This window comes from Octopus sinensis, linkage group LG3 (genome assembly GCF_006345805.1).
Source record: "Octopus sinensis linkage group LG3, ASM634580v1, whole genome shotgun sequence".
Lineage (NCBI taxonomy): Eukaryota > Metazoa > Mollusca > Cephalopoda > Octopoda > Octopodidae > Octopus > Octopus sinensis.
In genome coordinates, this window is record NC_042999.1 from 139,557,566 (window position 1) to 139,583,604 (window position 26,039).

General features: G+C 35.6%; 2 protein-coding genes and 1 long non-coding RNA gene across 4 annotated transcripts in view; 1 reads left to right on the forward strand and 2 right to left on the reverse strand.

Annotated features, from left to right (window-relative positions):
- Positions 1-506: 506 nt before the first annotated feature.
- The window catches only part of LOC115209897 (transcription factor Ken-like), a 36,284-nt gene continuing 10,751 nt past the window's right edge, over positions 507-26,039 (reverse strand). The window contains exons 1-5 of one of the 2 annotated variants that reach the window (XM_029778480.2): positions 6,076-6,789; positions 4,563-4,955; positions 3,434-3,531; positions 2,990-3,335; positions 507-1,639 (exon numbers count right to left, since the gene is read on the reverse strand). In XM_029778480.2, coding sequence (XP_029634340.1) covers positions 590-1,639; positions 2,990-3,335; positions 3,434-3,531; positions 4,563-4,943 — 1,875 coding nt within the window. In that variant the 5' untranslated portion in view covers positions 4,944-4,955; positions 6,076-6,789 and the 3' untranslated portion in view covers positions 507-589. Of the gene's footprint in view, positions 1,640-2,989; positions 3,336-3,433; positions 3,532-4,562; positions 4,956-6,075; positions 6,790-26,039 lie in introns of those variants that run through there. The other variant, XM_036501401.1, reaches the window with a different exon arrangement.
- Positions 3,658-14,331, forward strand: LOC118762597. Its single transcript, XR_004998353.1, has 3 exons — positions 3,658-3,679; positions 9,105-9,110; positions 14,210-14,331. It is a non-coding gene; the product is annotated as an uncharacterized LOC118762597 (long non-coding RNA).
- LOC115209896 lies at positions 11,908-25,897 on the reverse strand. The gene is made up of 7 exons (XM_036501399.1): positions 25,842-25,897; positions 23,681-23,783; positions 18,512-19,108; positions 16,330-16,932; positions 13,973-14,070; positions 13,529-13,874; positions 11,908-12,964 (listed from the first exon to the last, which is right to left on the reverse strand). The coding sequence occupies exons 4-7, from the start codon at positions 16,912-16,914 to the stop codon at positions 11,990-11,992; spliced, it is 2,004 nt and encodes a 667-aa protein (XP_036357292.1). The 5' UTR covers positions 16,915-16,932; positions 18,512-19,108; positions 23,681-23,783; positions 25,842-25,897; the 3' UTR covers positions 11,908-11,989.

Genomic DNA, 26,039 nt, shown 5'->3' on the forward strand with positions numbered 1-26,039 from the left:
GGGGTAAAATTCTTCCTCCAATAAGCTAGAGATTGATTGTAAGCACACCTTTGCATTGAGACAGCGAAGGCTGCAGCTGACTACAATGGGGCGCAGGTCTCCATTGGGTTTAGTGAGCACGAATAATTTTGCACCAATGAATAGTGGGCAGATATAAAGGAAGACGTTCACTGAAGAGAACTGATTCACAAACTGAGTCAAATTTTCCAAGAGCTCAAGTCTGGCATCACCGGCCAATAAGAAGATACCATCCTTGAGGTGTTAAGGTCGAAGGCCATCAATTCGCGCACCTGAACCAGTAGGGAAGGATGAAATCGCCTTTCTGATGTTATCAGACATGAAGACCAGTCTCGAGTATTCTGGAGGGTTGGGCCAGTTTAGGTGATTATCAGTGGGTGCTGGTGTGTGCTTCTTTCACACGTCTAAGAGACTGAAAAATTTTTTAACAAATACTCACAAGACAGAAAACTCTTCTGTATTTTTCATTGGAAAATAAAACAAGGCATGTATTTCAAAAATTATTTATTACAAAACTAAAGCTCAATTTATCAGTGTGTATGTGTGTGTAAACTGAAAACTATTTCTGATATCAAGTAAAACCATCTGTTTTATATAAACCTGTATTTTTGACATTGGTAACTTGTGTTGATGATAATGGTAATCTGTCCCCTTCTGCTGTAAAAAGTCCTACAGGATAGACATCATCATTGCTACCATAATTCACACTGTTGTCAATTGACTGAGTTGCTACAGTGCGAGTTAACGGTTTAGAAGAGTCTTCTCTTATGAGTCTAGATTCAGAACACAGTTTTTCTTCACTATATGACACAGGAGATAAGTCAGAAACTGGAGAACTTTCAAATACATTAGATTTTAATTTGGGTGATGTTCCATATATCTTATTTGCTGTTGCTTTGCTATTTGTGGTATCTGAAAACGGTAAGCTAAAATCTGTAGTGGATACAGCTATAGAATTCAAAGGAGTGTTTAGTGCCTGAGAATTATCTGAAACTGAACCAGATGTGTAAGCTCTTTTATTCATTTGACCATATTCGTCATCATCAGGTCCTACAGGCTCGATTTTTACAGTGGGAAGAATAAGAGAACCAACTGGAGGGTTGCCACCGTTAGTGTCCAGGGATGAAGCCTGAGACTCTTGCTTAAAGGTTCTAAGTGTATCTTCTTTAAGTTCTGCTAATTCATTTTGAGAAATCTCCTGCTTAATATCCTCTGTATGGACAGCTGAAACAAATTTGGTTGATATTGGAGTAGGAAATGAAGAAGATGTCTGAATCATTGCATCTGTTTTGCTTATTGTATTGGACACAAAAGATGGCATCTGCCTGGTATCATCAAACGCAGTGACTGTTGAAGCAAGTTGCTGACGTGCTCCACTTTGAAGATGAGCATCACACAGATTTTGTAAATCTTTCATGTCTAATCGTTTTGCAATGACTTTTAGCTGTTGTAAAATATTAAGATCAAGATCTAATAGTCCAGTATATATGTATTCAACAAAAGCCATTAAAGTTTCTGTGCTTACTTCAGGAAATTTTACTTCAAAAACCTCAGAAGAGATGTGTGTACTAAATATTGAGAACAGTTTTGGAGACACAGCAGACAAGACTATTTTATGGACCTGAAATATAATAAATGATAATAGTATGTTTATAGCTTGCCAACAATAGAATGACAGACACTTAAGAAATATGTTAATAAAGTAGAAAAATGTAGGCTTATGTTTTTCTGACTTTTTCAAAAGCTAATGACTCCTAAAAATCTCAAGCCACTGGAAGTCAATTTAAACGTCTTTTATTTGGAAGGGTTATTTCATTAATACCTTAATAAAATGAACTTGATTTTCTTTTTCTGTAAAATATTCTATTCTATATTAGTAAACAAATGTTTCGGTAAAAGTTATTTTCAAAGACTGAGTCATAAAATTTTCAGATAATAATAAAACCTAAAAAGTAATAAGTTCTATAACTTCTGATAACGGCACAAAAGATTTTTAATTATAAAGCAACAGATTTATCTAAGAATTGCACCAGTAAGAACATACAAATCAACTACACCTACATTTCAGAAATATAGTGGGGAGTAGAAAGAATAGTTTGATATTAAGCCCATTAGAAATTAAGCATAATTTTTTAGACTTAAAAGCAACATTTTTTAGTTATCATGATGATGACATTAGAAACAGTGGATCTTTTCCCTTTGAACGGCAGATTTAGAAAATATTTTTTTGCAACTAAACACTTTCAAACTTCGGTCACTGGTAGAATATGTCATATAAAACATCTTTTACTCTTAGTGTTGTTGAGAAATTTTCTATTTTCAAAGTTATTTTGTGTTCAAGTAGTCGTATTTCAGTAATTTCAACCAATCAATGACGTATATTCAGCTGAATAAAATTACTGCCATTGCTTGTCAACAACAACTATCGGCGGTGTATATTTCGTTTGTCACTGTTATTTATGACATCATTCGTGCATTTGTACTGGTTTTAGCTTTAAGGTTTTAGGGTTAGGGTAGGGTTTTAGAGTTAGAATTAGGGTTTGGGGTTAGGGTTGGAGTTACAGAAAAAAGTGAAAAATGAAGAAATTGGAGGGGGAGGCGGCAAAAAAGTCTTGTGGTGGTGCCATGAAGTAAACATGCTTCAGATACACTTGTTTATTCATACAAACGTAACTGAGATGAAATATGTCATAAATAACAGTGACAAACGAAATATACACCACCGATAGTTGTTGACAAACGACAGCAGTAATTGTTGAAATTACCAAAATACGACAACTTTAACATGAAATAACATTGAAAATACAAACTTTTCTCAACAACACTAAAAGATGTTTTATATGACACATTCTACTAGTGTCCAAAGTTTGAAAGTGTTTAGTTACAAAAAATTAAATTCTCGATCTGCTGTTCAAAGGGTAAAGATCTGAAACAGTTTATAATGTGAAAAAGTTTACAACTGTATACTTACCATCACAGTAGATGAGCCATTGCTAATACTGGCATCACATAATTTTCTACTTCTCCACATAGATGCTAGGTTAGATATGACACAATGTTGATGACTAGTAACTAGCAATTTTCGTTTCAGTAAATCTTTTTTCCTAATTATTGATTTAGATACAGTTGTTTGATTTGGATCTTTCACCAGCTTTGATTTGGATGGAGTTATTTGAAATGGTGAAGTCAACACCTGAGCTGGCTTTGTAATATTTTGCGATGCTTGTGATAAACTTGAATCTTGCTGGACTGGCATTTTAGTAGTTAGATGTACACATTTTGAAGTCTTTGGAGATGATAAAGCACTGTCCATTTGCCTAAAATGAAAATTTGCAATTAATTCAGAAGAAATATATATAAGAGAAAAACAATAACTCAACAGCATTGTCAAAATACCATTTTAGTCATCACATACCATATGTCATGTGATTGTTGATTTCTTAACTTTTGATTCTGCAGGTGTTGCTTCCCAAGGTGCTGTGTTTTATTCTTTTTTTCCTGTGTCATTTTTATCTGAGTGTTGAGGAAGTGAGGCACGATCAAAGAAAGAAATAAAAAGATAAAAGACTAATGAATTCATTTAAATGGAAATAATTGAGACTGTGATGAATTAATAAGTTATTTTAATGAAAATGTCAATGATAGCTAAAAATTCTTGTTTGTAAGGCTGACAAATAATGCTTAATTTCCACATTGAAACTTCCACTGAGGAAAAATGGAATCTGTCAGCCAAATCCTCAAAAGCATTCAAAATCATCCTGAACAGAGAATCATCATCATCATCATCATTTAACATCCGCTTTCCATGCTAGCATGGGTTGAACGAATCTCTACAGAATTCCCAAACTTGAATGAGAATGGAGCTGCATGTTATACATATCCTATTCTGAAATCTGACATGATGGTAGATTGTTATAATTTGACTTCAACATCAAATATATAGTAACTGCTGCCACAATTCACACAGACGTTCTCTGGTAGATTTTTTGCAGAAAATTTTTCAACATTGTAATTCCTGATTGAACTTACAATTTACAATTGATCTGACAGCAGCTTCATTAAATTTGTATTTTTATCATATACATTGATTCCAAAGTTATACTCAATTTATAATGGATAGTGATCCCTCAACACTGTATAGTGTACATGATACTGTATTACAGGTGTGTATTTCTGTGTTGATGATAATATTAGATAATGAAATACTGAGCATGCTAAGTTACTTGGCTTGCCCACTGATGTTTATCAATTGCACATCTCCTAACCCTGACATGGAGATTCAAGGAAGGATACAAAGTATGACTGAGTCTTAATTCACGATTTTGTTTTCTTAATCAAAATTGTGGACAGGCTGCAGTACTAAAAGTTGACATCACAAGAGACTTCATATCATAAACCTTCTTAATACATTTATCCTACATATATCCTTGGTCTCTATAATTAATTGCAATATCAATGATCTCACAAATAAATTCTATAAGCTGATCTTTGTTATATTTCTCCTATTGGTGTGTGATGCTTAAAAATGTATACCTGATATCTACCTTGAGACTTGTACGATAAGTATTTGTCCTCTGTTTCTGAGCTTCCAATCTTGCCTGTCTTTGTTCTGGTGTTTCTGCCCGCCGTCTAGCAAGCTCTCTTTGCCTATGATTTCGTAATCTTAATTGCCTTTCTTCTGCAGTTTCATTTTTCCGTCTTTCCTTTACCCTCATAGCATTCCTATAAGCATTTGTCTTCTGTTTCCGATCTTCTAATCTTGCTTGTCTTTGTTCTGGTGTTTCTGCCCGCCGTCTAGCAATCTGACTTTGCCTATGATTTCGTAATCTTAACTGCCTTTCTTCTGTAGTTTCATTTTTCCGTCTTTCCTTTGCCTTCATAGCACTCCTGGTGAGACGACCCAGTGCTGATACTTTGGGAGGCATAACTTCATAACACTAGAAAACAAGACGTCCTATTATCAGAGAACATTGACACATTTTCTAGATATCTAAAACTAAAATTAGTACAATATCTTTTAAACATGTTACAAGCAACAAATTATACCAATAATCCTTTCCCAATTATGTCTACAGAAAACTAGTATTTATATGAAGATTCCAACTGAAATCTTAGTGTATGGTCTTCACATTGCACAATATTGCTCTTTATAAACGGAGTGTAAGGGATTAGCTCCCCTTGAAAACTATTGTAAATTCGCCATTTTACTAGCGATTAAACTTTGTATATACTAACACGTATTGGGTCCAAAATCTAAACTCCTGACATACATATATATATATAAAGCTGCTTTGCTGGAGTTAACGTGAGAAAAGTAGTAAAATGTGATTTAAAACATTGCCAAGATGGACACATATTTTAGTAATTAGTTCGATTCCAGGTTTGTAGTTTTATATCGAATTTAGAAATATCAGGGTTTTTTTTATTTAACACGAAGACAATTGGATATTTACCCGATATTTCATTTTAGATCTTTCAACATCACAAGGATACATATGTCAAGGAAATTTAATTGTAACACAAATTCTGAATTCGACGAAATCAATGAGTATCTACCTTTTAATCTATTCTGGTGATCGCTGCTCGTTTAGTTTGTAAATAATGAACAGATTGGAACGATTGGGTGGTTTACTGATTTTGAAGTCACAGAATAAACTATATATTTTCGTGTTTAATTGAAGCACGTTCATAAATTATTCTTATTGATTCTAATTTTTATAAAGTCCCTAAGGCTTTGTATTTTCTTCCCAGAAAATTTGTTATAAGAAACAAATCGATTACAGAGTTGTTCTTTCCTAATATTTTTTAAAACGAATTTTGCGTAATGAGGAGTTTTTCTAAAATTTTCTATACATTATATTTAATTAGGATATAGTATCACATATATGTAAAAGATAGTTATATGGTATAAATATTTACCCATATATTATTCACTAAAGCGCGACAGGCATGATTAACCATTCATCGCAAAAAGAGAAAAACAATATAGGTAAGCAGGAGGAAACAAAAAATTATAATATTTAAGATGTGAAAATAATAGAAACAAATTAAACTTACCCGAGAAGGGTCAAAAGTTGGTGCAATGTTAGTTTCCAGAGCCTGCAGGTTCGATAACTCACTCACTTAACTAGCCTCGGAAAAATCTGAATGCCAATGATATGGCCGCTGAGCAAAGCTTCAAATTTCAGTAAAATATAATTTAATGTTAGTTGGTTTAAAATTATTTATTTTTAAGTAAATATTTATATTCAAGTGAACGAAAATTGAGTGTAATTTCATAATGTAATCTTTGGAAAAGTGGTGACGATATGATTAACTAACCCAAATTTCCTGATGCAGACCACTATACCTATTGTTATTTGACAATATCAAAACCTGACGGTGCTATTGGTCTCAGGGGATCAGTGGTCGAATAGCTGGAGTTAACAACAAACAAGATGAGGACAAATATCTGTCAAATGTAAATAATTCCTCATCTCTTAAATATAGAACCATATTAACCACATCAGTTTCAATCAGTCTGACAGTCATAGCCTCAAAGATCAAGGACACCGCTTTTCCATTTTCTCACGTAATTTTGCTAAACAAAACTGAAAACATCATAAATCACATCTTTACTGGCACTCTGCTGGTTACAAGTAGGGCTCCAGTTGATCAGTTCATCGGATCAACAGAACAGTCTGCACATGAAATTAGCATACAAGTGGCAGAGCACTCTGCAGACACTCTTTTACTTGTTCCAGTCATTTGACTACTAAGTTACAGAGACATAAACACACCAGTATTAGTTGTCAAACGATGTTGGGTGGGGTGAAAACACACACACACACGATGAGTTTCTTTCCATCTACCAAATCCACTCACAAGGCTTTGGTCTGCTTAAGGCTATAGTAGAAGACACTTGCCCAAGGTCCCACTCAGTGGGACTGAACCCAGAACTATGTGGTTGGGAAGCAAGCTTCTTATCATACTTCCACACCTGTGTATCCTTAACATAGTTCTCAGGGAGATTCAAAATGACTCAGAATGCAACAAGGCTGGCCCTTTTAAATACAGGTACTACTCATTTTCGCTAGTTAAGTGGTCTGGAGCAACTTGAAATAAAGTATCTTGCTCAAAGATACAATGCACCACTAGGAATCAAACTCAGGACCTGAATACCCTAACCACTAAGCCACACACCTTCATCACCTGTCTACATCACAACAAACATACTATGTGCAACTGAAAGTCTTTGTCAAAATCTACAATCTGAAGAGAATCTTTCTGCATTCAACCTTTAGAATTTAGATCAACCTTCCAGAAACTATAGTTAGAATCATCTCATACTTCAATATTTGATTTCCTAAACAGACAGCAGTCATTTTCTTACAGAAACCATGAGCCAGTGACTGACCCTTTCAATTTCCCATCAAGAAGAAATCATGGGTAGTCTTTCAAAAAGTAAAGACTATGAAAACTGTCCTCATTTAGAAAAATTTAGTACACCATTTTCTATGTTTGGAAAGGATTGATAGATTAATAAAGAGTTAAGAATATAAATGAAGACATCAATGATTAAGATTAAAATTTCCAAGTATATCCATCCTTTTATTATTAATCAATGGAGGCTAACTAGCATACAGATCATTGAAGATAATGCTAGATGCATGGGTACAATGACCAATGGTTTGGGGGGGGGGTATTAATTTTCTGTTTTTGGATGGAAAAACTTAGGAAATGAAATATTCAATATTGTAAATAAAAAACTAGAAACAAAACTTGACAATTCAATTTAATTTTTATTTTGTTTCCTTTGTTATTGCCATTTTGTATGGCCAAGATGTTTTTTTTAATTAGTGCAATTGTCTCACTGATAAAAGCTCTTCTTACTAATCATTGTAACATAAGAGTAGAAAATGTTTTATTTGTCAGGCACTCTGGAGCAGCTCATTGGCTGTAGAACTTCAGTTTCCACCCACAATAATGTAGTCAGAGACCTAGCACCCTAATATTAGAGCCATTAAGCCTTCATAATATATTTTATAATGTTGTAAATTCTAAGCATTAGAAGGGTTAGTGTTAGGAAGGACATCCAACCATAGAAACCAAGCCAAAACAGATTATGGAACTTGGTGCATCCTCTAGCCTTGCCAGTTCTTCTCAAGCCATCCAACCCTTGCTAGCATGGAAAACAGGCGTTAAATGACGATGATCTGTTTTTATATTAAAATAAACAATTTAATACAAATTTATATTGATATGATTTTGATTTTGATTTTTCCAGTTTCAGCTCATGAGCTGTGGCCATGCTGATACATTTTTATTTAAATTTATATCAAATAAAAAATATCATCAGTGCCATTTATACATAAGGCTATCTTACCAGATAGAAGCTGTCATCCTAATACTGTTCATAAAACATCTTGTGTATAAATATATAAGAAGATATTAGAAGAGCAGGAATACTTGGCAAATTACCCTTAGAAAGTGGAAATATCTGTTAATAAACCCACATCCCCCAAGACTCCGGCTGAGTGCCTTATCATTAAGCTAAACTATGTAGGATAATACTTTATCTTCAATGCACAAGTGCAACAGAGAGTTTCACGGGAAAGACAAAGTGAGAGAGGGAGAGAGAGAGCCATTGCTTTTTTGATGGCATCTAACAAAAAAATAAGATAAAGTGGAAGAAGGAGACAGAGAGTTTCATGGGAAAGACACAGTAAGAGAGGGAGAGAGTAAGTGACTACGTTCATAAAAAATAAAATGTAAAATGTTTTGTTTTTTGTTTTTGAAAGGCACACTATATTTTATAATCATAGTATATATACTTTCTCACACAACAATTACAATATATTTATTTTAAATCGTTCGTCTTTCTCCCCCATCTCTCTCTCACACACATTACTTTGGGTGCGAAAGAGTTTTGTTTTTATTTTACACTGAGTAAAAAAGTGTTTTGTTGACAATCCATTTATTTAACAACAAAGAAACAAAGAGGTGAGTAACAATTTGTCAGTGAATTACATAATATAAATGGGTACAATTTGCAAGGCTTCCACCACACCTCACTCCGTTTCACGGACCACAAAAAGGGTTTTGAGGCCAGAGTAGTTGATTCCATGCAAAAAAAATCGATTTTTTTTCTTAGTGGAAATTATGCGAGTGTTAATCTACAAATTTATCAGCATTTCTTCCATTCATTTCTGTTTATGAACATGTATGCGTGCACAAAACATGCAATAGGTGTATGTACGTACATGTGTGTTCGTGTCTGTTGCCCATATATATTTATATTATATTATATATATATATATAATATAACTAATTTCAACGGATTTCACCCAAATTAGTTTGGTTTGAAATAAAAAACTTGATTAGCTTAATAATCGTAACTTAATCCCAGGCAAGGCCAGGTTATACTGCTAGTGGCTGATATTTGTTATGGTTAAAAGCTATGGTTGAAAATAGATTTTTACCCTATCCACGGGTGCCTCGGGAAAAAAATAAGTTGACAAAACCCAGATAGGATGTTGACAAATGTCCTCCTAAAATTTGAGCGACATGTGTGCTAATTTGTAGATGTGCATAAATTACAATCACGTACACACATCCTCCCTTTTATAGATATGATGTGTAATCTGGGTGAAAATCTATAGAGGTGTCTGAGTTAGAGAAAAGAACTGAAACAAGACACTGTCAACCAACCAAAACTTTATAAATCAAACTAGCTGCCAAGAATGTCATAATGTGCACCATACTCTATTCAGTTTCCATATGTGTTTAGTCACAGTGGGTCTATCAGCAGTGTCTCTGAGAACAGTTGAACAGGGAGCTCTGTCACTGATGGAATTCCAATCCAATATAGACCTGAAATTTGTCCAATTGATATTTTCTTTCCTGTCCACGAAAATATAGTGCATATATATAGAGAGAGGTTGCTTACATCTGCCTATTATATAAAATTTTGGCTAAAATCTATTGATATACTCAATAAGAATAAGAATATTTCTGTATACGTCACCCGTGTGATGTCTCCATTGAGTTGAAGACAATGGAATGAACACAAACTCCATTGAGATTTTAAACACAAAGATATTTACTTTTATCATTAACAAACTATCTTTGTTACTATAAACACTGGAAAAGATATTTACACCAGAATAACACATCATCAATCAGTGTGAAAGAGTAATGCAAGTAGACTGTCTAGCAGCATGACAAGCATATGTCTCACTGGAAATGATTTAGTTAATTCTTGCAGCTAGGTGGTTTAGCTGAATCATCGACATCACCAGCCATTGATCTTAATGCAATAGCCACACTACTTGCAGCCAACTGGTTTTAAGGTGTGCACCACTACTACTTGCCAGTGGCAAAAGGAAGCTCTATTTACAGCTATATCTTTCAAAAACAGTGCTAGATGGAATTGTTAATAAGATCCTGTTTTACAAAACATTTATGACATCATCAGTAACAGAGCAAATCCTGTTCATATAGTTTAGTTGTTTTGGCATCAGATAGAGTGATCCGCATTCAATTTCTAAGTGTGTTGGGACTGCCAAATATTCCTTCTACCACTCTGTAGTACAGAACAGCATTGAAATAAAACACTGCTGATACAACAATAATTTATTGAGTATATTAAATTCTTAGATATACAAGCTATGGTAATATTTTGTTTGGGTAATCATTCTAGTAAACATAAAAGTTTACAGAAGAGTGCCCATGAGGCTAGTTTCGAATATGCTTTAAAAATCCTTAAATAAAGGATGCCCCTAGTAATCTTTCACAAAGATGAAAAAATTGACTGACTTTTTAAAGATATTCCTTTCGATGATTGCCCATTTACAGATGCAGAGTATGTGAAAGCATGGACATTCCAGAAGACTGGTGAGATCTGTGGTAAAGATGGAGTGGTTCTTAGAGTACTGGACTGTGTTTTTCTTGACGGCATTATATTAAGTTACCTAATAAGCAGAGAGAGATTTCTTTCAGTTCTGTTCTTACCAAAAACTGTAACAGGATGTATGTCAACTATTTTCAGCCTGTTAAAATCTCTGCTGAAGTTTCAACGGAGCAAATTTCAAGAGTAAAAAATTTTGGTTCTGAGTAGGATCATCAAACAAGTGAGGAACAGAAAACTCCCAATAATCATAAGTTTCATTGGTTTTAAGAAAGTATTTCTTACACTTCATTGAGAACTTGTCTGCATTCTGAAAAGTATGACAATCCTGAGAAGCTAGCGCAAGCAATCAATAAGTTATGTATGAAGGCATGAGTGAAGATCAACTTGCTTGACAGTGAAATGAATGTCTTCAACAACTTCACCAGTGTGCAGCAGGGAGATAGTCATCCTCCCTCTTTCTCTATTACTATTAGTCAAACATTCACTTGATAATTATGTAGAGAAGCACTGAGGCCACACTGCAGTCAAGAAATGGAATTCATTGAGTCAGATATTAGTTGTTGGTCTTGGCTGTGTCAACATCTCACTTGCCTTACATACTGCTGAGCAAGCTTGTAAAATCCTGCTTCCAGTTAATAGAGAATACATAAAAGTAGAACTATTCTTAAAGAAAACCAATGAACTTCAAATACCAATGATACAGTCATGAGTAACAGCAATGGAGAAGCCTTCCAGGTAGCAAAGGATTCCAATTCTACAGTGCTTAGATCTCATCTTTGGCGACTTCAAGGCAGCAGCACTGCCACCACCACTGTTATTGTTAAATCACCCAACTCCTAGTAGTACAAAGGTAATAAACGAGGATAACAACAGGTTACATCTAGCAGCAGTAGTCAACAAACAACAAGTTTATGTAGACAATATTGAAATTTATCAACAATTTATCACAAGACAAAAAACTCTTCTGTATTTTTCATTAGAAAATAAAACAAGGCAGGTATTTCAAAAATTATTTATTACAAAACTAAAGCTCAATTTATCAGTGTGTATGTGTCTGTAAACTGAAAACTATTTCTGATATCAAGTAAAACCATCTGTTTTATATAAACCTGTATTTTTGACATTGGTAACTTGTGTTGATGATAATGGTAATCTGTCCCCTTCTGCTGTAAAAAGTCCTACAGGATAGACATCTTCATTGCTACCACAAATCACATTGTTGTCAATTAACTGAGTTGTTGTTGTCCGATTTAGTGATTTAGAAGAGTCTTCTCTTATGAGTCTAGATTGAGAACACAGTTTTTCTTCACTATATGACACAGGAGATAAGTCAGAAACTGGAGAACTTTCAAATACATTAGATTTTAATTTGGGTGATGTTCCATATATCTTATTTGTTGTTGCTTTGCTATTTGTGGTATCTGAAAATGGTAAGCTAAAATCTGTAGTGGATATAGCTATGGAATTCAAAGGAGTGTTTAGCGCCTGAGAACTATCAGAAACTGAACTAGATGTTGAAGCTCTTTTATTCATTTGACCATATTTGTCATCATCAGGTCCTACAGGCTCGATTTTTACAGTGGGAAGAATATCAGAACCAAATGGAGAGTTGCCACCGTTAGTGTCCAGAGATGCAGCCTCAAACTCTCGCTTAAAGATTCTGACTGTACCTTCTTTAAGCTGTGCTAATTCATTTTGGGAAATCTCCTGCTTAATATCCTCAGTAGGAACAGCTGAAATATTAGATGGCATCTGCCGGGAATCATCAAATGCAGTGACTGTCGAAGCAAGTTGCTGACGTGTTCCACTTTGAAGATGAGCATCACACAGATTTTGTAAATCTTTCATGTCTAATTGTTTTGCAATGACTTTTAGCTGTTGTAAAATATTAAGATCAAGATCTAATAGTCCAGTATATATGTATTCAGCAAAAGCCATTAAAGCTTCTGTACTAACTACTTCAGGAAATTTTACTTCAAAAACCTGGGAAGAGATGTATGTACTAAATACTGAGAACAGTTTTGGAGACACAGCAGACAAAACAATTTTATGGACCTGAAATATAGTAAATGATAACAGTATGTTTACAGCTTGCCAACAATACATTGATAGACACTTAAGAATCATGTTCATAAAATAGAAAAATGTAAGTTTGTTTTTCCAACTTTTACAAAAGCTACTGACTACCAAAAGCCATTGGAAGTTCATTTAAACTTCATTTATCTCAGAGAATTATTTCATTAATACTTTAACTAAATCAACTCCATTTTCTTTTCTGTAAAATATTCTATTGCATTTTAATGACTGAATCATAAAATTTTCTGATAATAATAAAACTCAATTGAATTCTATCTATAACTTCTGATAAAGGCATAAAAAATTTTATGACTAATTAATTATAACAGATTTATCTAAAAATTGCACCAGTAAGAAAATACAAATCAACTAGACCTACCTTTAAGAAATATAGAGAGGAGTAGAATAAAGAATATCGTGATATTAAGCACATTAGATCTTAAGCATAATCTTTTAGACTTACAAGCTAGATTTTTTAGTTATAATGATGATGACATTAGAAACAGTTTATAAATATGAAAAAGTTTACAACTGTATACTTACCATCACAGTAGATGAGCCATTGCTAATACTGGCATCACATAATTTCCTACTTCTCCACATAGATGCTAGGTTAGACATCACATAACGGTGATGACTAGTAACTAGCAATTTTTGTTTCGGTAAATCTGTTATTCTAATTATTGATTTAGATACAGTTGTTTGATTTGGATCTTTCACCAGCTTTGATTTGGATGGAGTTATTTGAAATGGTGAAGTCAACACTTGAGCTGGTTTTGTAATATTTTGTGATGCTTGTGCTAAACTTGAATCTTGCTGGACTGGCATTTTAGTAGTTAGATGTACACATTTTGAAGTCTTTGGAGATGATAAAGCACTGTCCATTTGCCTAAAATGAAAATTTGCAATTCATTGAGAAGAAATATATATAAGAGAAAAACAATAACTCAACAGCATTGTCAAAATACCATTTTAGTTACCACATACCATCTGTCATGTGATTGTTGATTTTTTAACTTTTGATTCTGCAGGCATTGCTCCCCAAGGTGCTGTGTTTCATTCTTTTTTTCTTGTATCATTTTCATCTGAGTATTGAGGAAGTGAGGCATGATCAAAGAAAGATATAAAGAGATAAAAGAATAAAGATTTCAGTTCATTGGAAATAATTTGAACTATGACGAATTGATAAGTTATTTAATGCAAATGTCAATGATAATTAAAAAGCTAACAAATAATATTTAATTTCCACATTGAAACTTTCACTAAGAAAAAATGGAATCTGTCAGCCACGTAAGTATATGGCAAATCCCCAAAAGCATTCAAAATCAACATGAACAGAGAATCTCTACAGAATTCCAAAATTGAAAGGGGAATGGAGTTGGATGTTATACTTATCCTATTCTGAAATCTGACATGGTGGTAGATTGTTATAATTTGACTTCAACATCAAATATATAGTAACTGCTGCCACAATTCACACAGACATTCTCTGGTAAATATTTTGCAGAAAATTTTTCAACATTGTAATTCCTGATTGAACTTACAATTTACAATTGATCTGACAGCAGCTTCATTAAATTTGTATTTTTATCATATACACGGATTCCAATTTATAATGGATAGTGATCCCTCAACACTGTATAGTGTACATGATACTGTATTGCAGGTGTGTATTTCTGTGTTGATGATAATATTAGATAATGAAGTACTGAGCATGCTTAGTTACTTGACCTGTCTGCTGATGTTTATCAATTGTACAGCTCCTAAACCTGATATGGAGATTCAAGGAAGGTTACAAAGTATGACTGAGCCTTAATTCATAATTTTATTGAGTTCATTTCTTATGAAAATTGTGGAGAGGCTGCAGTACTAAAAGTTTACATCACAAGAAACCTCATGTTATGAAGCTTCTTACGAGGGGTGTATGAAAAGTTTTGAGCCTAACCTAGAAACGGGGCTGCTAGGTAGCTGAAACAATTTTCTGGTAAGTACAGTCTTTTGGGAGTATTCTTGCTCATTTTCATGATTCTGATATTTTAATTTTTTTTGTTACAGATTTTTGAATAAGCAAGTGTCAAGGTTACAAGGAAAATAGAGAAAACTGAGTATCGTGCTGTCATAAAATACCTTTATTTGAAAGGCATGACTTCATCAGAAATCCATGAAGATATGGTGAGAACCTTAACAGACAGTGCTCCTTGATATGCAACAGTCAAACTCTGGGTAAATAAATTCCAGTGTGGCAGGGAGAGTGTGGAAGATGATCCCACACCAGGGAGGCCTCCAACTGCAACCACCGAGGACAACATTGACCTTGCTCTTGGTATGATAATGCAAGATCATCGAATATCATGTCGCCAGATAGCTGAGAGACTGCGCATCTCAAATGAAAGAGCAGACAACATTGTGACAAAAGAACTTGGGTTCTCAAAGGTTTCTGCTAGGTAGATCCCTTGCCTTTTGACTCCTGAACAGAAACGCATCCGGTGCACTTTGTTCATGAGTAATCTGGAACTGTTTGAAGCCGATGCAAAGAATTTTCTTGCTCGTTTTATTACTATGGACGAAAGTTGGGTTCATCACTACCAGCCTGAAACCAAAGAACAATCAAAGCAGTGGAAGCATACATTTCTCCTACCCCAAAGAAGGCCAGGTCATTCTTTCAGCTGGCAAGGTCATGGCATCAGTTTTTTTGGATTCTCAAGGTGTCTTGCTGATCGATTACCTTGAAAAGGGTCACATCGTGACAGGGATGTATTATTCTCAGCTACTGTAATGCCTCCAGGAAGCAATCAAAGAAAAAAGGCCAGGAATGCTCACCAGAGGAATCCTTTTTCATCATGACAATGTTCCAGCCCATACCTCAGTGGTTGCCATAGCAACAATTCGTGATTGTGGATACAATTTGTTCCCCATCTGCCTTATTTGCCAGACTTAGCCCCCTCTGACTTTCATCTATTCCCAAAAATGAAAAAAGCCCTGGCTGGTCGCCATTTTGCCACTGACAATGACGTCATAGACACTGTAGGAAGTTTCTTAGAGTCTCAAACAAAACAGTTCCTCTACGCCGGGATAATGGCACTTCAGCACCACTGGAGAAAGTGTTCAGCCATCAAAGGGGACCATGTTGAAAAATAAATCATCAGAAGTCTTGTACTATGTTTTGTTTTTTTGAGGCTCAAAACCTTTCAGACACCCCTCATAATACATTCATCCTACATATATCTTTGGTCTCTGAAATTAATTGCAATATCAATGATCTCACCAATAAATTCCATAAGCAGATCTTTGTTATATTTCTCCTATAGGTGTGTGATTCTTAAGAATGTATACCTGATATCTACCTTGAGACTTGTACGATAAGTATTTGTCCTCTGTTTCTGAGCTTCCAATCTTACCTGTCTTTGTCCTGCTGTTTCAGCCTGCTGGCTAACAAATTGTCTTTGCCTTTGGTTTTGTAATCTTAATTGTTTTTCTTCTGTGGTTTCCCTTTTCTGTTTTTCTCTTGCCTTCTTAGCATGTTTGGTGAGATGGCCCAGTGATGTTAGTTTGGGATGCATAACTTCATTTGGTTGATCTTCATTCATGGAATTTCTTCGCTTTTGAACTCTATTTCTCATATTCTGTAGATAAGTTTCCCTCTCCTCAGGATTCATGTTATTTCTTCTCTCCTGATCTTTGTCTCTTTTATTCTGAAGATAAAGTTCTCTCTCATGTTGGTCCATATTATTTCTTCTTTCACGATCTCTGTTTCTTCTATTCTGAAGATAAAGTTCCCTCTCCTCTTGGTTCATATTACTCCTTATTTTTTGCATACGTTCTCGAATACGGTCACGGACTGCTTGCCTCTCTTCTGTTGATAACCGCTGCCGTCGTCTTCTCTGTCTTTCTCTTGCTGCCGCTCTTTGTTGACTTATTCTCTCTTCCATTTTTAAGAATAGTTGAATCTGTAAGCGATATAAGAAAAAAGCTCCCTTAGCCTGACAAACGCTGATGGTAAAAGCGTATCAATATATAAAATACTAAAGCGAATTATATGTAATCAGTTTTAACTATGCTACAATGAATTTCTTCAGGAATATAATGCAACATTAAAATAGCTTTAGCTACACTACATGCTTCCGTAAGAAATCTACTTGTGGAAGTCTACGGTCACATCCCACTATTTTTAATTTTCATACGCTGTATGCAAATTGTGTCCAGAAGATAAAATTTGGGAATGTTATGCAAGCTTTTGTTTATTATTCAATATTCTCAATAATTATGAATTATTTCAGATGTATTGTATTTATGTATCCAGTGAAAAACAAACAAAAAGAACCTCAAAGCTCCCACCTCCCGGGGATGTTGAAGTGAGCAATGCACAATGTGAAGTCGGTGAACTGTCAAATTGAAAAAATAAAATTATATTGTATGAAAATGTATGATTATGTGTAGTATAACACAAAAATTATAAAATTATTTGATAGTAAAATATGGTCACTATTTAAAGATGATTACAGTTTTTAATGTTTTCCGTGAAGTTTTCAAAGGTTGAGGTAGTTTATATAAATCTGTAGAATACGTCAGGTATATTTCATACGATAGATCGAAAGAAAGAGAGTGAAAGAGAAACAGAGAGATATGGGAAATACATGTTACAGAACTTTCCAATATTATAGATAGATAATACATTGTCCTTTTCTTTTCACAAAATCAAGGGAAACAACTCGAATTAAATCCCGACTTATTTCCTTTAGTGTGACAAACGCAGACGGTATAAGCATATTAATAATATAGAAGATGGTCTTCACTTGCACAATATTTGTCTTTTTAAAGGCAGTGTAAGGGATTAGCACTCACTTGCATTAGATTCAAAATCTGAACTCCTAAATTCGATAAATATATATATATAGCAGGAGTACCCGGCGTTGCTAGTGGTATAAATGCTTCATCATTCTAAAAACACTTATATTCTAGTCTAACAACTAGCGCTACCAAAACGTTTTTGAAAAACATACAGAATTCCATGCCAAAATGTACCAAAATTCACAAAAATAGAGAAAAATACCAGTTTTTCAACATCTTTGTTCTGGCGAATGGCGTGTTGTTCTTTGTTTTCTGCAGACTGCACAGCAGCATTTGCTGTAGCATACCTGGCAGCAAAAGTTTTTTCTCCACCAGAGTTCTGAACCCTAGCAATGAACTCATTTGCATACAGCCAATCAGAGCTCACCTTGTCAAGTTAACAAGCACACTCTACCAAGTAAATTTAAGACAAACAATGGTGTTGTAAATTGACTGATCACCAAGTTATGCCTGATTTTAGAAGGAGACAAGTATTAGATAAATTTGCATCTATACCTATTATCAGATTTTGTTAGGGGGCCCCATATGGTAAAGATGTGGGTAGAGGGTGATATGCTAGCAACCCTCTCCCCTTACTGTTTTAGAAAGTAAACAACACAAATAACTATGCAGAGACAGCCATGGTTGAAACAAGAACAAACATTATTAAAAGAGAAAAGAAGCATCATCATTCCTTACCCAAGTGACCTTATCTTATTGCCCATCACTTGTTATGCGCACATAAATTATTTTGATAGTTGAGCTCTGATTGGCTGTATGCAAATGAGTTCATAACTAGGGTCTGGAATTTTCGTGGGATAGATATTTCGCTACCAGGCATGGCGAATGGCAAGATGTTCTTCATTCTCCGCAATTCTTACAGCATTCCAGGCACAGCAAATGGCACACTGTTCTTCATTCTTTGCAGTTCATGCAGCAGGGGTTGCTATAACTGTAGCATTCCTGGCATGGTGAATGGCATGCTGTTTTTTGTTCTCTGCAACTCACACAGCAGCAGTTGCTATAGCATCTTGTATGACAAATAATATGCTGTGACTGAATCAGGTTAGCGTATACTGTAGCTATTAATGAAGCATTTCTGATCTGGCGACTGCTATACTGCTCCTTGCTTTCCATGGCTCTTGCGGTGACTGTGCAACCAGCATTTTGTGAATGTCTTCATGCAGTCTAGTGTGAGGATTCATTTGCTCTCCTTCTCTTCGATGTCTCAACTGCGGCAGTTTTGCAACCAATATGGGCTCTTTTCTTAGGTGGCATTATCTCAGAGTTTAGAAGCTTCAATTACAAAATGCAGATGTAGCAAAAGTAAATTTAAATACACAGAGGGCAAAAAATTCAGAGGGAGAAAACGGAGAAAATCAGTTGGAAACTGCAGAAGTGTTTGGAGAAAAACCCATGTAAAACAGTTTTTCTAGATGGAAGTTAGTGTGTGTGTGAGTGAGTGAGAGAGAGACAGGGTGAAAGAAACAGACATAGACTAAAAGAGAGGAACTATTACAGAGGGTGAGAGAAAATATCAGTAAGCAACAGAAATAGAGAATGAGATGAGACAGAGAAGAGAGAAACAAAGAGAGAGAGAAAAGGAAGAGAATTAGTTGAAAATTGCAGAGGTTTTTAGAGAAAAACCCATGTCATCATCATCATCATTTAGTGTCCACTTTCCATGCTAGCATGGGTTAACTGGGGTCTGTGAAGCCAGAAGGCTGCATCGGCCCAGTCTGATCTAGCAGTGTTTCTACGGCTGGATGCCTTTCCTAACGCCAACCACTCCGTGAGTGTAGTGGGTGCTTTTTAGGTGCCACCCGCACAGGTGCCAGATGGAGCTGGCAAACGGCCACGGACAGATGGTGGTTTTTACGTGCCACCGGCACGGAGGCCAGTCGGGGTGGCGCTGGCAATGGCCACGATTGGATGGTTCGCTTACTTGTCACCGGCACTGGTATCACAGCTGCAATTTCCATTGATGTTGATCGACTTCGATTTTGGTTCTGCTTTCTGATATCTGATTTGATTTTGATTTTGATTTTCACTTGCCTCAACGGGTCTTCACAAGTGGAGTTTTGTGTCCCAAGAAGGAAAGGTATGTATAAGTCGACTGGCTACATACCAGGTAGAGGCCACAGGTTATGGACTCACTAGTCTTGCCGGGTCTTCTCATGCACAGCATACTTCCATAGGTCTCGGTCTCTAGTCATTTCCTTGATGAGACCTAAAGTTCGAAGGTCGTGCTTCACCACCTTGTCCCAGGTTTTCCCGGGCCTACCTCTTCCACAGGTTCCCTCAACCGCTAGGGTGTGGCACTTTTGCACACAACTATCTTCAGCCATTCTCGTCACATGACCATACCAGCGCAAACGTCTCTCTTGCACACCACAACTGATGCTTCCTAGGTCCAACTTTTCTCTCAAGGTACTTACACTCTGTCGAGTATGAACACTGACATTACACATCCATCGGAGCATACTGGCTTCATTTCTTGCGAGCTTACGCATATCCTCAGCAGTCACAGCCCATGTTTCACTGCCATGTAGCATGGCTGTTTGTACACATGCATCATACAGTCTGCCTTTTACTCTGAGCGAGAGGCCTTTTGTCACCAGCAGGGGTAAGAGCTCACTGAACTTTGCCCAGGCTATTCTTACTCTAGCAGTTACACTTTCAGCACACCCACCCGGGTGCGACCTGCGATCGCAGCTTCGGTTGCATGTATTAGCTCTAGAATTGCCACAGTTATCCACTCTCCTCGCGGTGGAAGAATACGGTCCCAAGGATTAGGTCCGGTTCCTGAGCCATTCGCGGTTTCACCATTCGTTTACGGCATGAACTTACACTTGCATGGCTTAAGCTTTGAGACAAGCATATGACTACTGGCAGGATCAACCAGGTATCACCGACGTTTCAAAAGAACGAAGCGCGGCAGCTCGGGAAGCAGCCGCTGCCGATCGGTAAAAATGAGAAGAAAAGGAATCGGCGGGCCGAAAACAGAGACGTGAGCGCTCACGAGTTCGGCCGCCGTTCGTATACGCGCACGCCTCCTTCTCCAGTTTTTCTCCCTGGAACGTGGTAGAAGTTGGTCTCTGCACATTTTCAGTGTTTATTGCTCCTGAGCATCTGCCACAAACAAAAACTATTTTCCTAGTTAGCCTTCCTTTGACATTGCTGCACCTTTTATGTGTCCATAACTTACACTTGGTGCATCTTATAGAGTTTCTACCTACACCTTTTCTACAGATCGAGCAGGGCCATCTACCTGAAGGCGTTTGTGATTGGTCTACCTTCCGACTTATTAGGACTTTGGTTTTGGCTAGGTTGATTCTAAGGCCCTTCGATTCTAATCCTTGCTTCCACACCTGAAACTTCTCCAGTTCTGATAGTGACTCAGCAATTAGAGCAAGGTCATCAGCATAGAGGAGCTCCCAGGGATATCCTGTCTTGAATTCCTCCGTTATTGCCTGGAGGACTATGATAAATAGGAGGGGACTGAGGACTGAACCTTGGTGGACCCCAACCTCTACCCGGAATTCTTCACTGTACTCGTTACCAACCCTCACCTTACTAGCAGCGTCTCTGTACATGGCTCGCACAGCTCTCACTAACCATTCGTCTATCCCTAGTTTCCTCATTGACCACCAGATAAGGGATCAGGGGACCCTGTCGAAGGCTTTCTCCATGTCAACAAAAGCCAGGTACGGGGGCTTATCTTTGGCTAGGTATGTAAAATACCATTTTCCTTGTTTCTTGCTTCACGCAGCAGCTCTGGGCAGAATGTTATAGTTCATTACCATCCTTGGTACATAAGTAATTGTGGGTATGAAGTTTGATGAAAATGCATACGTACTACACACACAGAGACATCCTTTGTTTTTATATGTGTGTATATATATATATATATCATGATGAAGTTTCTTTGCTGGAGTCGACATGAGAAAATAATTAAAATATGATTTTAAACCCTGCCAAGATTGACCCATACCAATTTAGTAATGAATTCAATTCCAAATTTGTGATTTTGTATCAAATGTAGAAATGTTGATTTTTTCTTTATTTAGCACAAAGACAATTGGATATTTTTACAATATTTCATTTTAGATGTATTCTTTAGTTAAGGAATTCAAATTCTGAATTTGATAAAACCACTGTCTTTTAGCCTAATCTGGTGATGACTGCACGTTTATTTTGTAAATAATGAAAAGATTGGAACAATTGGGTAGTTTACTTATTTTGAAGTCTTAGAATAAACTATATATTTTCGTGTTTCATTGAAGCACGTTGTTAAATTATTCTTATTAATTCTTATTTTTATAAAGTCCCTAAGGGTTCGCATTTTCTTCCCAGAAAGTTTATTATAAGAAACAAGTTCATTACACAGTTATTCATACCTAATATTTTTTAAAACATATTTTGCGTAATGCCAAGTTTTTCTAAATTTTCTATGCATTATATTTAATTCAGATATATCATCACATATGTAGAAGATAGTTATTAGGTTGTCAAGAAAGTTCTTGCGGTTTTTAACCTTTAAATACAGATGCACATATCTCGGCTCAAACAAAACATTATTAATCGAAATGAACACCATCCGAATTAACACACTTTTGTCAATGCGAAACAAATGTATTTATGCCAGTAGCATAAAAATCCTGTGTTCTAGTGGCGATGAAGTCGTTGAAGGTGTCTTTCGCATCGTCTTGGTTTTTGAAGCATTTCTCACACAGGAAGTTGTCAAGATGCTTGAAAGAGTGGTAGTTGTTAAGCGGGAGGTCTGGTGAGTATGGCAGATGAGGCAGAGTTTCGTAGCCCAATTCGTTCAACTTCTGCAAGATCAGTTGTGTGACGTGTGGCAGAGCACTGTCGTGAAGAATCGGTCCTTATGCATTTCATCCATTTGCTAACAGTACTTCTCTGCCGGAATGGTTTCGCCTGGATCCAAAAAGCTGTGATAGATGAGACCAGCAGCAGACCACCAAACAGTCACCATGACCTTCTTTTGGTACAACTTTGGCTTTGGCGGTATCCAACCACTGAGCTGAGCGTTTCTGGTTGTCGTAAAGAAACCAATTTCTATCGCAAGTCAAAATCTGGTTGAGAAATGGATCATTCTTGTTGTGTAAAAGAAGGGAAGACGACACTTCAAAATGGCGGCACTCATTTCTCAAGTAATTTTGCTTTTCCAGTCTCTTTCAAGTGGTTGGAAATTGTCATATACGTTACATCTAATTCAGAAGCAAGCTCTCAAACAGTTGTGCATGGTTTGGCTTTAACTAAGGCTCTTAGTTGATCATTGTCAACATTCAATGACCAACCACTATGCTTATCATCTTCAAGACTTTTATCACCACTATGAAATTTCTTGAACCACCCTTGTGCTGCACGTTCATTAGTGGTTCCTGGGCCAAACGCATCATTGATATCGCAAGCTGTTTCAGCAGCTTTTTGCCCTAGCTTGAACTGGAATAAGAAAATTGTGCAATTTTGCTTTTTGTCCAACGTTCTAGAAAATATGGCTTTAGTATTCAAAAAGAAAAAGTGTAACACGATTAGATAGAACGAAACACGGGCTTTAAAATGATGTATAAAGTCAAAGTAATTTAACAAAAATTAATTTGAAAATACATCATTTACAACCAAAATTAAAAATTCCGCAAGAATTTTCTTGACAACCTAATACATGGTACTAAAACACAGCAGGCATTCATTCTAATCATTCATTGCAACAAAAAAAAAACTATCGGTAAGCAAGAGGAAACAAAACAATTATAATATTTATAATGTGAAAATAATAGAACCACGTTAAGTGATTTTCAAGTATTTTGTAATAGCAAAGAGGAGGAAATAAATTAAACTTACCCGAGAAGGGACAACAATAGATGAAATATTCGTTTCCAGAGCCTCCAGGTTCGATAACTCTCATAAATGTTGAATTAGCTTTTTCAACTAGCCTCTGATAAACCTCAATAACAATGATATTGCCGTTAAGAAAAGCTTCAAACTTCAGTAAAATATAATTTAATGTTAATGGATTTAAAATTATTCATATTTAAGTAAATATTTATATTCAAGTAAAAGAAACCATCAAAATTGCGTGTAATTTCATAATGAAATCTTTGGAAAAGTGGTGACGATATGATTAACAGAAATTTCTAGATGCAGACCACTGTTCCTATTGTTATTTGACAATATAAAAAGCTCAGGGTGCTACTGGTCTCGTGTGATCCCTCGTTGAATAGCCTTGTGGTCAAAAGAATTTCAAAAATCATAAAAGAACACTTTGAAGAATGATGTTGTCCTTCAATACAGTATGTCTACAAAGAAAGATGGTTTGGCTAGGACTGGAATATATTTGAACTTACGTCTGCTCATGTGAGCTTTAAAAAAAAAAACTGAGAGGGGGCTAATAACACTTCATGCCAGACATATTTCTCTGAACATAGGTGTTGTAAGTATATTTTAATAGGTACTTGACATTCGAGTTATCTTTCAAAATCACGAAGACACGTATATCAAAGAAATTTAACTGTAACACCTCATAATCACAATACGCCCTTTCACAAATAAATTACAAGGTATACGGAGCAGAAAAATTAAGAGAGATAATGGGGTTTTTTAAATAGTGCTTGCGAGCCCATTACAATCTCATATTTAGCACTGCTCTCATTCACTAATGGAATGAGTTATGGTTAAAGAAATCCCAATCTTTTTTTCTTTTAAATTACCAGATAATCTATGGCACTTCTTGGACAGTGGGGAGGAATGAAATTTGAACAGGATTTTGCAAGTAACAGTTCTATCATCTCTTTGGATAATTGTGGTACTAATACATATTATTGGATTAGTTCCCCTTGAACACCACTATGAATTCGCCATTTTACGTGCGATTTTATTTTGCATACGCTGAATTACATTGGATTCAAAATCTAAACTCCTAAAATATATATGATGAAGCTTCTTTACTGGATTTAACACGAGAAAATAAATAAAATATGATGGTAAATTTATAGTTTCACACCAGATTCGATGTCTGTACTAAATAATTTTGACACCACACATGGACACATACACACAAAAAAACATCGAACGTTTTTGGTGAGATTTAAAAGAATGAGTGAAAAGACCTAGTATTCGTCCAAACCATCTACACCAGTACCTGGCCAGGTATTTATTTATCTCTGCTACAGAAAAAAAAAATTGCTACATCAATTTTTTATTGAGGCAGCAAAATTATATACACGATGTCAACTAAGACGATTGCACCCAAAACAATTCTGGGAAGAAATTATTGAGTACCGAAATCTAGTCTGGCGTCAAACGATAAATTTACCAATAGACCCAGACCAATGAATTCGATTCCAAATTTGTAGTTTTATATCAAATGTAGAAATGCCGATTATTTTTTTTATTTCGCACAAATTGGGTATTTTTACGATATTTAATTTCAGATGTATTGTTTAGTTCAGGGATTCAAATTTTGAATTCGATAAAAGTAATGTGTATATGCCTTTTAACCTAATCTAATGATCACTACCCGTTAATTTTGGAAATAAAGAACAGACTGGAACGATTGGGTACTTTACTCATTTTGGAGTCTTAGAATAAACTATATATTTTTGTGTTTCATTGAAGCATGTTGATAAATTATTCTTACTTTCATAACCTCCCTGCGACTTGGCATTTTCTTCTCAGAAAGTTTGTTATAAGAAACAATTCGATTACAGAGTTTTTCTTTCCTAATATTTTTTTTAACATTTTGCGTAATGCCGAGTTTTTCTGAATTTCCTATGCATTATATTTAATTCAGATATCACATACATGTAGAAGATGGTTACAAGGTAAAATGTTATTCACTAAAGCACGGCAGGCATGATTAACCATTCATCGCAACAAAAACAATATGGGTAACAAGGGGGAAACAAAAAAATTATAATATTTAAGAAGTGAAAGTAATAGAACCACGTTAAACGATTTTCGAATATTTCATAATAGCAAACCGGTGGAAATAAATTAAACTTACCCGAGAAGGGCCTAACAGTAGGTGCAATGTTCGTTTCCAGAGTCTCCAGGTTCGATAACTCTTAATTATTAATGGATTAGCTTTTTCAACTAGCTTCAGATAAACCTCAATGACAATGATATCGCCTCCAAGCAACGCTTCAAAACTTCAGTAAAATATAATTTAATCTTAATGGATTTAAAATTATTTATATTTTAA